The following is a 17,167-nucleotide window of genomic DNA, read 5'->3' as shown; positions in this document are numbered from 1 at the left end:
GTATTACTGGCACGTGAATCCTTAAATTAGAGTGAATAAATGAAGACTCGGCACACCACTTCTGAAAGGTTGCCGACCCCTGGTCTATTGCATATCATGTATTCAGAAGATATAAAAAATCAGGTGGACCCAGATTCTAAAATTGGGCCCACTTTGTTCCATAAGTAAATATAAATATAAGATCAAAGGCAGGGCTACTACCAAGTCTGCAAAATTCACTAAATTTATATTACAAAATAAAGTAACTTACATATTTGTCCTGGATAAAGACTAGTTGGCCATACAAAGTGTTAGGCATTTATTCCTGTGACATCCCTTTCATTAGGATAAGAAAGAAAATCCAACTTTCTTTTGTGGTATATGTTTCTATGTGACTGTGAAGAGCTTGGGAGTTTGTAGTTTCAATTTCAGTCAGTTGTAATGGAAAATCTCTATCTAGGCATTTTATATAATGCTTATCTCTGTGCTATCTGGGCGAGCTTGCACATTATGCCAATGGGTATTCTAAACACGGGCACTTAGTACTGCTTCTTCTTTCCTTACATCATAAGGAGGTACTAATAATTATTAATACAGTATTGTTACAGGAATGCTGAGGTGAATAAATTAATCTTGCATATTATTCTGACAATACATGTTACTGTCACAGACAGAAGATGACAGATTCATGTGATGAGCTGGAAGAGACTTTGGAAACAAAGCTAGTTTTCATGCAAATTTACCTAGCAATCACAAGAAAGAATAAAGTATATTTAAGCCCCTCTTATGGTCAAATACTAAAATTCATCTTAATAGCTCTGTCTGAGCAAGTAGGAGCCTCAGCATTTGGATGATTTAACTTTTCACCAATTCCCAGATGTGAGAAAAGCTTTACACTAGGTAGGATGAAGGGTCAACCAAGCAAAACGCTGTTTGTATTGCTTTGATTTTTAAAAGCGTGATCAAATGAAGATTTCTACATGGATGACCAAGGAAGAACAAAAGTGACATTCCCTTCCCTTATCCTGGTTACTGAAATGTTGCCAATGCCTTCAGCAGTTGAGCTTTATGTATTAAAAACGTGATAGTAGCTCATTGCCCTACCAAACCCATTTGTATTAATGTTACAGCCACAGCAAGAATGTACTGTGAAAGATACATTTACCATATAGGTTACCTTTCAAATTACCATTCAACCATTTAAATAGGGTTTCTGCTCAAATGTTATGTGTACGTGCACGCGGGTCTGCTCTCAATTGAATTATATTGAGAACAATTCTACCTGATAAATAAAAAGCAGATCAAAAATAACATTTGGAAAGCACTTTTTTTTTAAAAACAAGCTAATGAACTGGCAGCAGTAATACTTAAGCAAACAAGCTTTGCAAACAGAAAACAGCTATCTTTTGCTTTCTAGTTACCATGAAGTTTAAATTGAAGGCACTTTGATAGAAGCTTGTAGCTCTTGTAACAGTGCCCAACAGTTGATAACTAACATGGTTTCAATCTAACGTTGGATTGTGGTTTCCCCAGTCCCAAGAAAATGACACTTAGTCATTTCCCCAGACAACAAGTTCAATCTCCCCCTTGAGTGGGGAAAAAAATCCATTAAACAAATTTAGTTAGGTTCCTTCCTTGATGGTCTGGGAGCAGCAGCAGAATGGGCCCAATCTACACATTTGCCAAGGGACAAAGGGCATGTTAGATGGCCCAACAGACAATTATACATACATGGAAATGGAGAACAGTCCCACAGAAAGGACTTTTTGAATCCTCTGAAAACAGCTTCTAGACAACTGGAGACAGAAGGTCTATTAACTACCTGACCAGAAAATCCTATATATCACTTACCAACAACTCCAGCCGCGGACTAGAATGTCAGAACAAGTTTCACAATACTAGCAGAGCCAGGTGTATTTCAGGCAAGATGCTGTACCACCATCCTTGGCCCTTCCTCCCTCACACATATACAAACAACTCTACTAAAGTAACTCCATTCTGATCTGAAACATTGCCTGCCTAAGGTTTTTATTCCATGTTCAACTTCACATCTCCTAATATACCTTAGACCTTTCCCAAGCAGAGACCAACATACTGCCAAATTGTTTCAAGTTGCACATTGGTCTCACCAACATGGAAAAATGTCCACCAGAGATTAAGTTTAGATGATCCCATTTTTCACTTTCAACTGGAACCCAATTGAAATTTGACCCCAGAACTCCAAAGCTATGGTAACGCTTTACACCACCTAGCTCCAAAGACCACTTTATTTTGGGTCAACTGTACCACAGAAGTGCTTCAAGATGTCAAATGAATTAATCTCAGAGTGTTAACCCAGCAGATAAAATGGAAGAAAGCAGATGGGGCATGGAAATACTGTTGATGTTAAAACCAATCCTGGAGAACTGTCCTCTCTCCAGCCAGAAAGCACCTATCCATGCACCAGAGCTCCTGAATAATTCTTTTATTATACTCTAAGAGGATAGAAGCATTGCAGAGATGAGGCACTTATCCCTAAACTGGGGGTAAGGAAGGAATTCACATCTTCTGAATAATCCTTTCTGGGCAAGGGGCTTTGAAGGAGTTTATGTCCAGTCTTCCTTCGCTGGAACTGGATACCCAGAATATGTATCACCTAAAAAAATTGCAAATGAGTTTTCAAATTTAGCATTTGAAGAGTTAATTAAATGGCACTAGGCAAGCCACTTTCCCCTCATAAAGGATCACATTAAACACATACAAGCTCCAGATATGTAATGTATGGTTTGTATTAGCAATGCTCAGATTGGCTGCTCTCCCTCTGGCTTTCTTCCCTTCTCCTCTACCAAGGGGAGGGGGATGAACATACTTATATACATCTAGCTCCCTCTCTTCTGTGTCTTTTCCCTTGTCCTGAATAAAATGAACCCTAAAATTCAGAGCCCTAACCTATCCAAATCACACCTGTTCTGTAAGAACACTTCATACAAACCACTGCCATAGGAACAGAAATGCTGTACATTAGTTATTAGGTACAGATGTTGCAGAGAACAGACAAAAATATAGAGGTTTTCCAGTGCCTATTCAAAGTCCAAGGCATTAATTTAAAATTGTTCTTTCAAAAATTAAAGAGCAACTATAGGAATGGCAACTACGTTAATCTTGAAAAAAATGAACTGAAACATCTGAGATATTAAGATTCAGAATCACTAACATTAAATAAATGTAAAAAAATAGTGGAACTGATTTCTAAAGAAGCTGAGCACCTGCTGTTCCTAATAATACGAATGTGGTTTGTGGGTGCTCAGCCCTTTTGAAAGATCAGGCCAAATATATTTGAAGAGTCATTTGAAGGTCAAAGTCAGGTCCTTACTCCACTACTTAACCACACAAAATAGAGCTCATAAGCCCTTTTCACATTCAACAACTGATGGTATCCTAAGCAACTGAAGTAGAATATTTACTATCACAGGCCAAATCATACACATTTTACTTATATAAGTAACCCCCCAGCACACATAAAAGCAAGCAGGATATGACCTTATGTGAGCAATTTTTTTTGGAAAGGGAGTGAAGGAAAACTCTCAGAAACCCTACCTCAGTAAGTGACCAATACAAATATTTAAGCTTAAGTGTATTTGTAATTTTAAAGTATATGTTTGAGTTACTGATCTGGGATTTAAAGATTTAAAAAAAAAATAATTATATGAGCAGGATGGTCACCAAGACATAATTATACTCATCTACTAAATTCACCTCACTAAAATGTTTTGGGTTTTTTTTTTGGGGGGGGGGGGGGGGGGTTTTAAGATTTTCTGAATTATCCTATTTCTGTTCTATAGCATTTCAATTAAAAAAAGAAGGCTGGCTGAAATTTACATTAAAATGTTGCAATGATGGGTTATAGCAAAACTTAAAAGAAAAAAGAACCCCAGCAGACTCTACAAACAAGGCATATCAAGAAAACATCATTTACCCTCTAAATAGGACATCTCAAACTAATTATACTTTTATTTTTTTATTAATAGTTTCATTTTTAAAACAGGTTAAATAGCTTTTCTTATGACTGTAAGCTCTTTGGTGCAGGGAACAGGTCTAGTTTTGATATTCAACCACACCTATCATATTGATGATCCTGATCAGGCTCTCTAGCAACTATGGTAATAAAAACATACAATTATAAAAGCTAGGCTAAGAGAACATTAAGGTTGCAAAGTCAAGCACTCAAAAGATACGAAATGCCAGAATTAAGGTTGTCTGCACTTTGGCGGAAAGAATTAAAATGCAAAATGATCTTGACAAACTAGAAAAATGGTCTGCAAATAAATATGATACAATTCAATACGGACAAATGCAAAGTAAGAACAGGAGTACTTGTGGCACCTTAGAGACTAACAAATTTATTAGAGCATAAGCTTTCGTGGACTACAGCCCACTTCTTCGGATGCATATAGAATGGAACATATAATGAGGAGATATATATACACACATACAGAGAGCATAAACAGGTGGGAGTTGTCTTACCAACTCTGAGAGGCCAATTAATTAAGAGAAAAAAAACTTTTGAAGTGATAATCAAGCTAGCCGAGTACAGACAGTGTGATAAGAAGTGTGAGAGTACTTACAAGGGGAGATAGAGTCAACGTTTGTAATGGCTCAGCCATTCCCAGTCCTTATTCAAACCGGAGTTGATTGTGTCTAGTTTGCTAGACAGCTCTCTAACACCACATTCTACAGGCCATTATCCTCTGATCCCACTGAGGATTACCTAAAGAAACTACACCATCTGCTAAAAAAACTCCCTGACAAAGCACAGGAACAAATCCGTACAGACACATGCCTAGAACCCCGACCAGGGGTATTCTATTTGCTACCCAAAATCCATAAACCTGGATATCCTGGACGCCCCATCATCTCAGGCATTGGCACCCTAACATCAGGCTTGTCTGGTTATGTAGACTCTGTCCTAAGACCCTACGCTACCAGCACTCCCAGCTATCTTTGAGACACCACTGACTTCCTGAGGAAACTACAATCCATCGGTGATCTTCCAGAAAACACCATCCTGGCCACTATGGACGTAGAAGCCCTCTACACCAATATTCCACACAAAGATGGACTACAAGCTATCAGGAACAGTATCCCTGATAATGTCACAGCTAACCTGGTGGCTGAACTTTGTGATTTTGTCCTCACCCACAACTATTTCACATTTGGGGACAATATATACCTTCAAGTCAGCGGCACTGCTATGGGTACCCGCATGGCCCCACAATATGCCAACATTTTTATGGCTGACTTAGAACAACGCTTCCTTAGCTCTCGTCCCCTAACGCCCCTACTCTACTTGCGCTACATTGATGACATCTTCATCATCTGGACCCATGGAAAAGAAGCCCTTGAGGAATTTCACCATGATTTCAATAATTTCCATCCCACCATCAACCTCAGCCTAGATCAATCCACACAAGCGGTCCATTTCCTGGACACTACTGTGCTAATAAGCGATGGTCACATCAATACCACCCTATACCGGAAACCTACTGACCGCTACACTTACCTACATGCCTCCAGCTTCCATCCAGGACACACCACACGATCCATTGTCTACAGCCAAGCTCTAAGATATAACCGCATTTGCTCCAATCCCTCGGATAGAGACAAGCACCTACAAGATCTCTATCAAGCATTCTTAAAACTACAATACCCACCTGCTGAAGTGAAAAAACAGATTGACAGAGCCAGACGAGTACCCAGAAGTCACCTCCTACAAGACAGGCCCAACAAAGAAAATAACAGAACACCACTAGCTGTCACCTTCAGCCCCCAACTAAAACCTCTCCAGCGCATCATCAGAGATCTACAACCTATCCTGAAAGATGATCCTTTACTCTCACAGATCTTGGGAGACAGACCTGTCCTCGCTTACAGACAACCCCCCAACCTAAAGCAAATACTCACCAGCAACCACACATCACTGAACAAAACCACTAACCCAGGAACCTATCCTTGTAACAAACCCCGATGCCAACTCTGTCCACATATCTATTCAAGTGACATCATCATAGGACCTAATCACATCAGCCATACCATCAGGGGCTCGTTCACCTGCACATCTACCAATGTGATATATGCCATCATGTGCCAGCAATGCCCCTCTGCCATGTACATTGGCCAAACCGGACAGTCTCTACGCAAAAGAATTAATGGACACAAATCTGACATCAGGAATCAAAATACTCAAAAACCAGTGGGAGAACACTTTAACCTGTCTGGTCATTCAGTGACAGACCTGCGGGTGGCTATATTACAACAGAAAAACTTCAAAAACAGACTCCAACGAGAGACTGCTGAGCTAGAATTGATATGCAAACTAGACACAATCAACTCCGGTTTGAATAAGGACTGGGAATGGCTGAGCCATTACAAACGTTGACTCTATCTCCCCTTGTAAGTACTCTCACACTTCTTATCACACTGTCTGTACTCGGCTAGCTTGATTATCACTTCAAAAGTTTTTTTTTTCTCTTAATTAATTGGCCTCTCAGAGTTGGTAAGACAACTGTGACGTTATGCAGTCTATATGGTTTTATAAAAACTTGATAATAAGTCAATATAATGTAACTGAGATGGTTTTAGAGAAAATACGGTAATAAGTGAATGTAAGTAACTGGGATATGCCTCATGCAAAAGGTCTCTTGTAAGGTATCATTACAAAGCTTATAATCTACTGAGTGTGATCATCTGATTTGTATAAATGTACCACCCTTGTATCTAAAACTAGAAATATAAAATGTAACTCTGAGGGCCTATTGTAATTGTGTAAAGTGTGGACCATTAATGATGGTTTGGAATCTTGATGACTCCCATTGTCTGCAGATGGCTGTATTTACCTGTGAGTCTTCCTGTATATGTGTGTGCTGGCAAGCGAGTAATGAAGTCTTGCAGTGACATGTGATCATGTCACCTGAACTGGAATCCATCTTTAACCTGGTGCTTTTCCAGTGAGGGGGGGGTGGAAACCCAGAGAGACAAAGAGTTCCCGCCTTATGCAAAAGATATATGAAGGGGGGGAAGAGAACAGAGAGGGAGAGAAGCCATCATGAAGAATCCCCTAGCTATCACCTGAGCTGCAACAAGAGCTGCACCAGGGAAAAGAATTGTGCCCAGGCCTGGAAGGTGTCCAGTCTGAGAAAAACTTACTGAAGCATCTCTGAGGGTGAGATTATCTGTATTCAGTTTGATTAGGCATAGATTTGCGCATTTTATTTTATTTTGCTTGTGACTTACTTTGTTCTGTCTGTTACTACTTTGAACCACTTAAATCCTACTGTCTGTATTTAATAAAATCACTTTCTATTTAGTAATTTACTCAGAGTATGTATTAATACCTGGGGGAGCAAACAGCTGTGCATATCTCTCTATCAGTGTTATAGAGGGCGAACAATTTATGAGTTTGCCCTGCATAAGCTTTATGCAGGGTAAAACGGATTTATCTGGGTTTAGACCCCATTGGGAGTTGGGCATCTGAGTGCTAAAGACAAGCACGCTACTGCGAGCTGTTTTCAGGTAAACTTGCAGCTTTGGGACAAGTGATTCAGACCCTGGGTCTGTGTCTGGAGCCAGACGGGAGTGTCTGGCTCAGCAAGACAGGGTGCTGGAGTCCTGAGCTGGCAGGGAAAACAGAAGCAGGGGTAGTCTTTGCACATTGGGTGGCAGCTCCCAAGGGGGTTTCTGTGATCCAACCCGTCACAACAACTCCCACCTGTTTATGCTCTCTGTATGTGTGTATATATATCTCCTCATTATATGTTCCATTCTATATGCATCCGAAGAAGTGGGCTGTAGTCCACGAAAGCTTATGCTCTAATAAATTTGTTAGTCTCTAAGGTGCCACAAGTACTCCTGTTCTTCTTTTTGCGGATACAGACTAACACGGCTGTTACTCTGAAAAATGCAAAGTACTACACTTAGGAAAGAATAATCAACTGCACAAATACAAAATGGGAAATGGCTGTCTAGGAAGGAATACTTCAGCAAGGATTTGGGGGTTATAGTGGATCTCAAACTAAATATGAGTCATCAATGTAATACTGTTTCAAAACAAAGGAAAATCATTCTGGGATGTATTAGCAATAGTGTTGTTAGCAAGACACAAGGAGTACTCTAATCAGCACGTTTAAGGCCTCAATTGGAGTAGAGTGTCCAGTTGAGATGTGGTAAAGATGTGGACAAACTAGCGAAAGTCCGGAGGAGAGCAACAAAAATAATTAAAGGTCTAGAAAACAAGACCTATGAGGAAAGGTTGAACAAACTGGGTTTGTTTAGTCTGGAGAAGAGAAGACAGGGGGGACATGATAACCGTCTTCAGAACATAAAAGAATGTTATAAGAGAGCAGGGTGATAATTTGTTCTTCTTAACCACTGAGAGCAGGACAAGAAGTAATGGTCTTAAATTGAAGCAAGGGAGATTTAGGTCAGACATTAGGAAAAACTTCCTACCTGTAAGGATAGTTAAACACCGGAACAAACTGCCTATGGAGGTTAAAACCTCCAATGATGGAGAGTCCATAAAGAACAGGTTAGACAGATACCTGTCAGGGACGGTCAAGATAATACTTACTCCTGCCTCAGTGCAGTAGACTGGACTAGATGACCTATCAAGGTTCCTTCCAGACACACATTTCTATGATTCTGTGATTAATGTTTATGAAGCACTCAGATACTATACTAATGAGCACCACAGAAAAGCCCATGAAGAAATTCATCATTTCAGAGAAGGGTCTGAATAGTGTCCAGTTAAATAAGACTTACGACTACACACTGATCCATGGAGGAAGAACTAAATATCAAACAGCTACTCATTCAGTGAGTACTGTCCAGCCTGTGCCCTGAATGAGGCAGGAGTCCTGTAGAAAAATAGCATATGATCATAAGGAGTCTGGTGGCACCTTAAAGACTAACAGATTTATTAGGGCATAAGCTTTCGTGAGTAAAAACCTCACTTCTTCGGTTGCATCCGAAGAAGTGAGGTTTTTACTCACGAAAGCTTATGCCCTAATAAATCTGTTAGTCTTTAAGGTGCCACCAGACTCCTTGTTGTTTTTGTAGATACAGACTAACACGGCTACCCCCTGATACTTGAGCATATGATCATGTAATTAAAGATTGTAATATAATGATTATGTACAAGGGAACAAATTACGGCTGCACAGGGAACTTTAATGTTGGCATTTACTAACTTTTGAGTGCTTGGCTTTGCAATCATAACATCTTTTAACATAGTTTTTTGGATGTAATTCCTTAGTTTGGGGGTTGGAGGGGGTTATGTTTGTTTGTTTTTTAAAGCCAACTGAAAACAGAAATCCCATCATGTGGAACCATACTGACACCCACATGGATCATGAGCAGGGTTGGAATCTTTTAGATCCATTACAAAGACCTCTGCCACTTGAACTAAAGTAGTAAATATCAGCAATAGTCATCTTTCATGTGGCCCAGCCATGAGAGGGAGATGAGAGACACACTTTGCTAGGGGGTTTTACGGCTATTTGCTAACAGCAGAGGAATGGCGAGACTCAAGAACCTTGGTTTCCATCCCAGGTACTGAAGGGGAATGTGTTTTAGTGATCACAGATCCTTCTGCCCCCGTCCCCTTCAATCTGTCCCAGTGCTGTCTCTTAGGCTAGGTCTACACTACCCGCCTGAATCGGCAGGTAGAAATTGACCTCTCGGGGATCGATTTATCGCGTCCCGTCGGGACGCGACAATCAATCCCCTAATCGACGCTCTTACTTCACCAGCGGAGGTGGGAGTAAGCGCCGTCGACAGGAAACCGCAGAGGTCGATTTTGCCGCGGTCCTCACAGCGGGGTAAGTTGGCTGCGATATGTCGAATTCAGCTACGCTATTCACATAGCTGAATTTGTGTATCTTAAATCGACTCCCCCATGTAGTGTAGATGTAGCCTTACACACTATTCCCCCCAGCTTCTCATCTCCCATCCCAGTCCCAGTGATTTTGCCCAGCCAGTTCCAATCTCCGCAAACCTGTCCAGCTCCCGCCCCCCATCCCCATCCAGCCTCCTTGTCCAATCTCCCACCATCCCCCTACCATTTCCAGGCTCCTTGTCCCAATCTCTCCCGAAAGCTGTCAAGGGGACTCAAGAACATATTTAAAATTAAGTACATGCTTAAATGCTTTCCTGAATCAAAGTCCTAGTTCTGGCCTCATGTGTGTTCCTCTGCATTATCTCACTGCTGTTGGTACAAGAGCTTTCTCATCAAATAGAACTACTCGGGTAGCAAGGGTTTACTCAATGCTTATAAGAAGAGTTATACAAGGAATAAGTAAAATAATAAAGAAAAGAAAAGCACCAGTCTACTGTCAGCAAGAATATGTAATGTCTTGCTGAGTGTACACTGCTATTAAGAGAGGAGTCTAGGACATTTCTCCCTCACTTGCATTTATAGTAAAAGCAGCTCTCACTATTTAAACCCAGAACATACTTTTTTACATGGTTAACCCCACACGGTTTTCTCAGTGTGCCCTATATCTTCTGGATGCCCCCCCCCCCCCCGCCCTTTTTTTTTTTTTTTTTTTTTTAAAGCGACTCCAGACTTTCTAGTACTTCATACCAGGCACATTGTTGAGGTTTCACAAACAGAAAATAAAATGTTCTCATACTGATGTACAAGCATCAGTTTATTGGTAAATAATTAAGTTGATCAGTTAATTAACATTTCAAAGCATATCAAGATTCCAGAGATGAAAAACACTACAGAATGGCAAAATATTATAAATTTAATACATACACTATAAAGGAGGCACTAAGTTCTAAGGCAGGGGTTGGCAACGTTGGCACGCGGCTCACCAGGGTAAGCACCCTGGCGGGCCGGGCCAGTTTTATTTACCTGCTGACGCAGCAGGTTTGGCCAATCGCGGCCCCCACTGGCCGCGGTTTGCTGTCCCGGGCCAATGGGGGCGACGAGAAGCCGCGGCCAGCACATCGCTCACCCGCGCCGCTTCTCGCCGCCCCCATTGGCCCAGGACGGCGAACCCTGATCTACGGTATTCAGTTTGCATTTACATTCCTTGGATAGTCACCAATAACCACATAAAATGGCAGTGGTTTAGCAAAGCAGACATTTAGCAGGACTTCACTATGGGGAGAGAAGATACATGCTGTGATTTCACAAGGAGCATAAATGTTACCGATTTAGTCCCAAGCAAACTCACTTTGCTTGGGACTAAAACGCTCCATGAATTCACCTCATCTTATCTCTTTGACCTTGTATCCACTTCCTGTACACTCCTTTGTCTACTCATTGCACTCCTGACTTGTCCTCCTCTCTGGCCCTTTGTGGGGACTCTTCACAACTTAGGGGCAAAGGGAGAGAAGGTGGCTCACAATGCCTTATCTGGAACACCTTCCTGCCTCCAACCAACTTCACTTTAAAAGGGATATTAAAAAGTATCTTCCTTATCTTGACAAATTACCTTATCTATGTTACTTTCTCAGCATGATTTCCATTGAGCCTATAACTGTCGAATCTAAGCAAAAGCCTTAAGATTAATAACATTGAAACAAATTAAAAACCAATATACTTTGCACAATTTTTCTGGATTCTTTTTGCATTTAGTTTAGCTTAGACATTTAAATTAGACTCCTCAGTGCTTTATAGTTCAGACTGCTCATAGTAATTTTCACTTTCTAATTCTCCTGAACTAACCTACTGCTACATGGGGAAGTTTAAATCCCCTCCAAAAAAGAAAAATATTTCTATTCAATTTAAATAATTATGAAATACAAAGCTAAAAGTTGGGCCTAAACTATTTGACAGTGTTCTTTCAAAAGACTGCTGGAGACAGCTGAGGTCCAAGGCCCAGAGACGGAAAAAAAAGAGATGTGAGTTCTTTTGCTGGGTCTGCTCTTACTCACGTTTGACCCTGGGCAAGTAACAACCACAGCATGCCTCAGATTTCCTATCAGTGCAGTAAGACTAAGGATACTCACCCACCTTTCTAAAAGCACTTCACAATTTATTAATTAAAATGTGCTAAACAAAAACTAAGGACTTGTCTACATCAACATTTAGGTTGCATGTGGCAGGCTAGTGGAGGGTAGAGTCACACACCAGCTTGCTGCAAACTAAATGAAATGGGCCTGCACATCAGTGGTTTTCAAACTTTTTTTCTGGCGAACCAGGTGAAGAAAATTGTTGATGCCAATGACCCAACAGAGCTGTGGATGAAGGCTTTGGGGTGTGGGAAGGACTCGGGGCTGAGGCAGAGGGTTGAGGTGAGGGGGTAATGGCTGCAGGGTGGGACCAGGAATGAGGGGTTCAGGGTGTGGGAGGGAGCTCTGGGCTGGGGAACGGAGTTGGGGTATGGGAGAGGGTCAGGGCTCTGGGATGGGCTGTGCCCTGGAAGCGGTCAGCAGCAGGTCCGGCTCCTAGGCAGAGGTGTGCAAGTGGCTCCGCGCGACTCTCGCCTACAGACACCACGCGGAGCCGGTGCTCGGGGCAGGGGCAGCCTGCCTAGGAGCCAGACCTGCTGCTGGCCGTTTCCAGGGCACAGTGCGGTGTCGGAACAGGTAGGGACTAGCCTGCCTTAGCTGGGCAGCACCACCAACAGGACTTTTAATGGCTCGGTCAGCGGTGCTGACCAGAGCCGCCACAAACCAGTGCCTTACATTCTGCAACCCAGTACTGGGTTGTGACCTGCAGTTTGAAAACCACTGCTGTACACAAGCCCTAAGTATTAGTAGTATTGAAAATCTTGAATTTTAACCATCTCTTCGCTTTAACCTAAATTCTCATAGTAAAGTATACTTACAACAATATGTCAAAACATACGTTTTACTAACTAACATCAGTCCTAAAGTGAATGGATAATTACAAATAAGAACCTCACTACCCAGCCCAGGAACCTGTTTTTATAAAGGTAGTAGCAGAAATGTCACATTATATAAACAAATGCAGTTTGTAAACTGGGAGGAGGTGGAGATTTAAAGACCACTGGAGTAATCCCAAAGGATTCAGAATCAGAATTCTGCCAATATTATGTTTTCACAGCAGAAATCCTAGGTTCATGCTCTTCAAAGTGAATCAAATGCTATCAAACAAATGGTACTAAATTGCCTGGATAGAGAATAGTTTGCTGTGTCAAAGCTTTTTGTCAAACATATATATAACTTTTCTCTCTGCGGTATAATCAACCCCAGATGGCAATTTACATAGGCACTTTAGTAGGTAAAGGAATCAGTACGCTGTTGGCATTCTCAGCCTCAATCAGAGAAAGCATTGGGCGTTCGAGAATGTCACTGTTTATTTTTAATTGCTGTGTCCCTCCTTTGTGCAAGTTCAAGCGGTCAGAGATGTCGAAGTCTATTAGTCGAATTAGAAAGTGATGCCACTTTATTTGGTGAGAGGGTTCCTCAAATTTAAAAAAACAGCTGGTTTGCAATGTCCCCAAATGCCCAGTGGGCACCAGCTGTCAATCTCAGTTATCACAGGGTCGGGGCAAAGAAAGGTCAGTAAGAGTCATGAACCACAGTGTGTTGTGAAATGTGCTTCCTCCATTACCTTGTAGGCCTGAGAAAGGTTTCACCTTTAGTAGGTATACTAGCCCAACTCTGCGTGGGACAAGCAAGGCGTAGGATGAGTCGCCTCTCTTTTCTGTGCCTCAGTTCCTCTCTCTGTAAAATGGGAATAACGTCACTGACTTACCTCATGAGCTGTTGATGGTACAATATGAGTTCCAACACTGCCCATTACTTTACAGAACTAAGAGGAGACAGGTTCTGCCTTCATGTAGCTTTACCTAAGCAAGCTAGTAAGAGGATTAATTCATCAGTGTTTGTAAAATGCTGAGAAAGCCTAATATGCAAGTTGCTATATGCTGTAAATGCAAAGTGTTTTGTCTTCTCCTTCCCTAACCCTCATTCCTCCCCACAATCTCACCAGAGTTAGTGCAAAAACCACCTCCTCTGCAGCTCTTCATGTGTGGAAAAGAGTCCTTCCCCCTACATCGCTGCCAAACAAACAGACTTCATCTCTTTCCAAATCTCATTTTAAATGATCTCTTACCTATTTCACCTAATAAATCTGAGGAAAATAATCTGCAATACATAAATTACTCAACACATTTTGCCTTTTTTTTGTTTACATATCATCACAAACAGAGCACGTAATTCTCAAATGCATTCATCCAAAAATTTTCTGAAGATCCTTGAGCCAATAATTCTTGGCCTGTAGTTCATCCAAATTGCAAGTCTTACAAACAAATATATCAATATGTATATTCAATTGTAAAATTTGTAATTTGAACCGTTCTTCAATCAGCACAGCACAAATTGCAAATTTTACAAAAAATATACAATTCAACATTCATTTCTGACAAATAGCCAAGCTATGTATTCATTCTTAGCAAGCATTTGTACTAGAAAAAGATTGTGCAGTAAAATATACAAAGGAAATGTGAAAGGGTCACTAACAAATTAAGATTAATTTCTGAACATGAAGAAATAATTTGTGGAATTCTGTTCACTCAGCTCCCACTCTTAATAGCTCACTCTCTCTGTGTTATTTACTACACCTCTACCCCGATATAACGTGACCCGATATAACACGAATTCGGATATAACGCGGTAAAGTAGCACTCCAGGGGGGCGGGGCTGCGCGCTCCGGCAGATCAAAGCAAGTTCGATATAACGCGGTTTCACCTATAACGCGATAAGATTTTTTGGCTCCGAGGACAGCGTTATATTGGGGTAGAGGTGTATATCCCTATAACTCTATTGCACAACTCTGTTAGCAGAGACAGTTTGTAGGAAAGATACGATTTAAAGCAGTGCTCTTGTCTACCACTAAAGATCAGAACTCCTTGCCCAGTCCCTCACTGGACCAGAACGCCTGGGGAGAGCTGAGGAAGCAGCATGCTCACTTCCCTTAGTTAACTATAAGACCAGAGGGATAGCATTCTAGCCAACACCTGTGAATTGGACCTTCCCCCACTATACACATCAGGGGTGCCCAGTCTCTTTTAAGGGATAATATATTTCTAAGGAAAAAATGGCAATGAAATGCTCAGATTACACAGAAATCACAGAAATTTAAAGGGGCTTTTTTTGGAAGGCCTTTTGACTTTCTAGAGGGTCTATAAAATGTCAAACTGCAGCAAGCCACATGCTGTCAACCAGTAGTCCTCTCAGAATATGCTGACATCCAAGAAATCCATGGCACATGCAGAGATTTGTATGTCAAACACTTTCATGCCCTCTTATTGTCATTTTCTTATTTTCCTAGTTTCCTTGAATCTCAGGAAATCTACTCGGATTCTTATACAGCCCCGATATCTAGAATGCAAGGCCCTCAATCAAAGAAGGGGGGAGGGGAAAACAGTCCTGAGTTCTTAGCCATTTCATATCTAGGAAATCAGAATCAGATTTGCCCACTTGACATTGTATAGCTAATGCACTAACCCTGGCCTCCTCTCTGTCCCTTCCACATGACAGTAAAGTTGAGCAAGTAGAAATGGGGGGGAGGGCGCTCCACCCTTTTTGGCTGTCCAGTTTGTTTAAAACTTCCCTTTCCAGGGCCTCCTCTCTTTAAATCTCACCTTCAGGCTTCCATTTCCCTTGCAAATGACATTCTATAAGCCATTGGACAATGCCATGTTACAAGTTATACTGTATCCCAAATGACTGAGTTTCTACCATCCTTGCCTGCCCAGCATGGGCTAAAGCAGTGCAACAGGAAAATAAAGAAGTTAACAAATAAATCGACAAACTAAGAAACAGAAAATAACATGCTGTTCCCTGTTGAGTCTCTCAGTCTCGTGGGGCTGGGGGACAGAGACACTCACCTTCAGGGCAGGAATCTCCACATTATCACCTAGGCTAACGGAGCCAGAAAGAACAGTCCCTGTCATCACTGTGCCTTGACCCTTGATGGAGAAACAGTGGTCGATGGCCATAAGGAAGGGTCCCGTGGGATCTCTTGTTGGCAGGTAAGCCTGAGACTTCAGGACCTGAAAGATAGATAAAAGACGTACCATGTCTTGGTGAAATGTCATGACAGGCATGATGCAAAAAGAGATGATTGATTCAATAAACTTGTAGTTTTACTGACTTCAGGAGTCCCACAACAAGCTTGAAATAGACCAATGTCAAATAAACTGTTCACGTTACAGAAGAGATGTACACTTAGAATCAGCAGGAGGGGATTTATTTTCTGCCACAGAAAGATTTGGTGCTGCACATTCAGCTTGGTTAGCAAAACTGTGCTACAGATAAAACTCCTATGAAACTAAACAGAAACACTGTGGCAAAAGAGAATGAAAAACCCTGCACTCCTTAGCTTAAAAATAATTGCCAACGCCACTTTAAAGTGCATTTTACCACTACAGCGTCTCAGATTTGAAGGAGGAGAGTTTGCTATATATGTAATCTTAAAATGCCTCAGAAAACTCATCCCTGCCTCTATCCCGTAAGAAATATTGTATTGGAATAAGACAAGAGAATTAAAATCAGACTGATTTAGGATTTATGTTGACATTTCTTGGAGGAATAAACTATTTTCATAGCTCGCTCTCTCTCTCAAAAGCGCCATCTTCATTAAGCTCAAGATAAGCTTACCAAGGCTAGGATTTCACTGCATTTTACTAACAAAATGTTTGTTAAAATACAACAGCAAGATGAAAAAACCTTAATTATTGTGGGCTGCAGTAGTCTGGCCATTAGCGGTTCAGGGACCTGGTTCACATCTCAATCCTAGTCCCCAGTTGCGCGAATTATGGTAATATATACTGAATATGGTACAACTGTCAGTGTCTGCTCATAAAAAGGCATAGGACTGGAACAGTGGGTCAAGACTGAGATGCTCTGGTAGAAGAATGGGAGATAGGTCCAGAACTAAAATAGCACGGATGAAATACTGAGGAACAGTGGCAGTGTTTGCACAGAACTTGTGTACTCTTACAGTACTGGGATTCCCTTGAGCAGAAACTGAAAGTTGTGCTAAATTATACAGTTGTTTTGACATGTAGATATGTCTCCTAGCAACAAGGATTTAACATCAAACCCAATGTCTCTTGTTACCCAGTACTTGAACCCAGATATCCACAGTGAGCAACCCAATACACTGCACACCCCATACTCTGACATGATAAGAGTCTAGTAACACACTAAAATAGCAGTCCAATTTATT

The 17,167-nt window shown here is 41.3% G+C and overlaps 1 protein-coding gene across 2 annotated transcripts in view; it reads right to left on the bottom strand.

The window, feature by feature from the left end:
- The window catches only part of EEFSEC (eukaryotic elongation factor, selenocysteine-tRNA specific), a 176,359-nt gene that overhangs the window by 101,650 nt on the left and 57,542 nt on the right, over nt 1-17,167 (bottom strand). For both annotated transcript variants that reach the window (XR_008445782.1, XM_054036074.1), the window contains exon 4: nt 15,825-15,989. Coding sequence is in view for 1 of the 2 variants with exons in the window: in XM_054036074.1 (XP_053892049.1) it covers nt 15,825-15,989 (165 nt within the window). In the remaining variant the exon portion in view is untranslated. The remainder of the gene's footprint in view (nt 1-15,824; nt 15,990-17,167) is intronic.

This window comes from Malaclemys terrapin, chromosome 7 (assembly GCF_027887155.1).
Source record: "Malaclemys terrapin pileata isolate rMalTer1 chromosome 7, rMalTer1.hap1, whole genome shotgun sequence".
In the NCBI taxonomy this organism is placed as follows: domain Eukaryota; kingdom Metazoa; phylum Chordata; order Testudines; family Emydidae; genus Malaclemys; species Malaclemys terrapin.
Note: the sequence above shows the minus strand (reverse complement) of the source record. Positions and strands in the feature narration are given on the sequence as shown.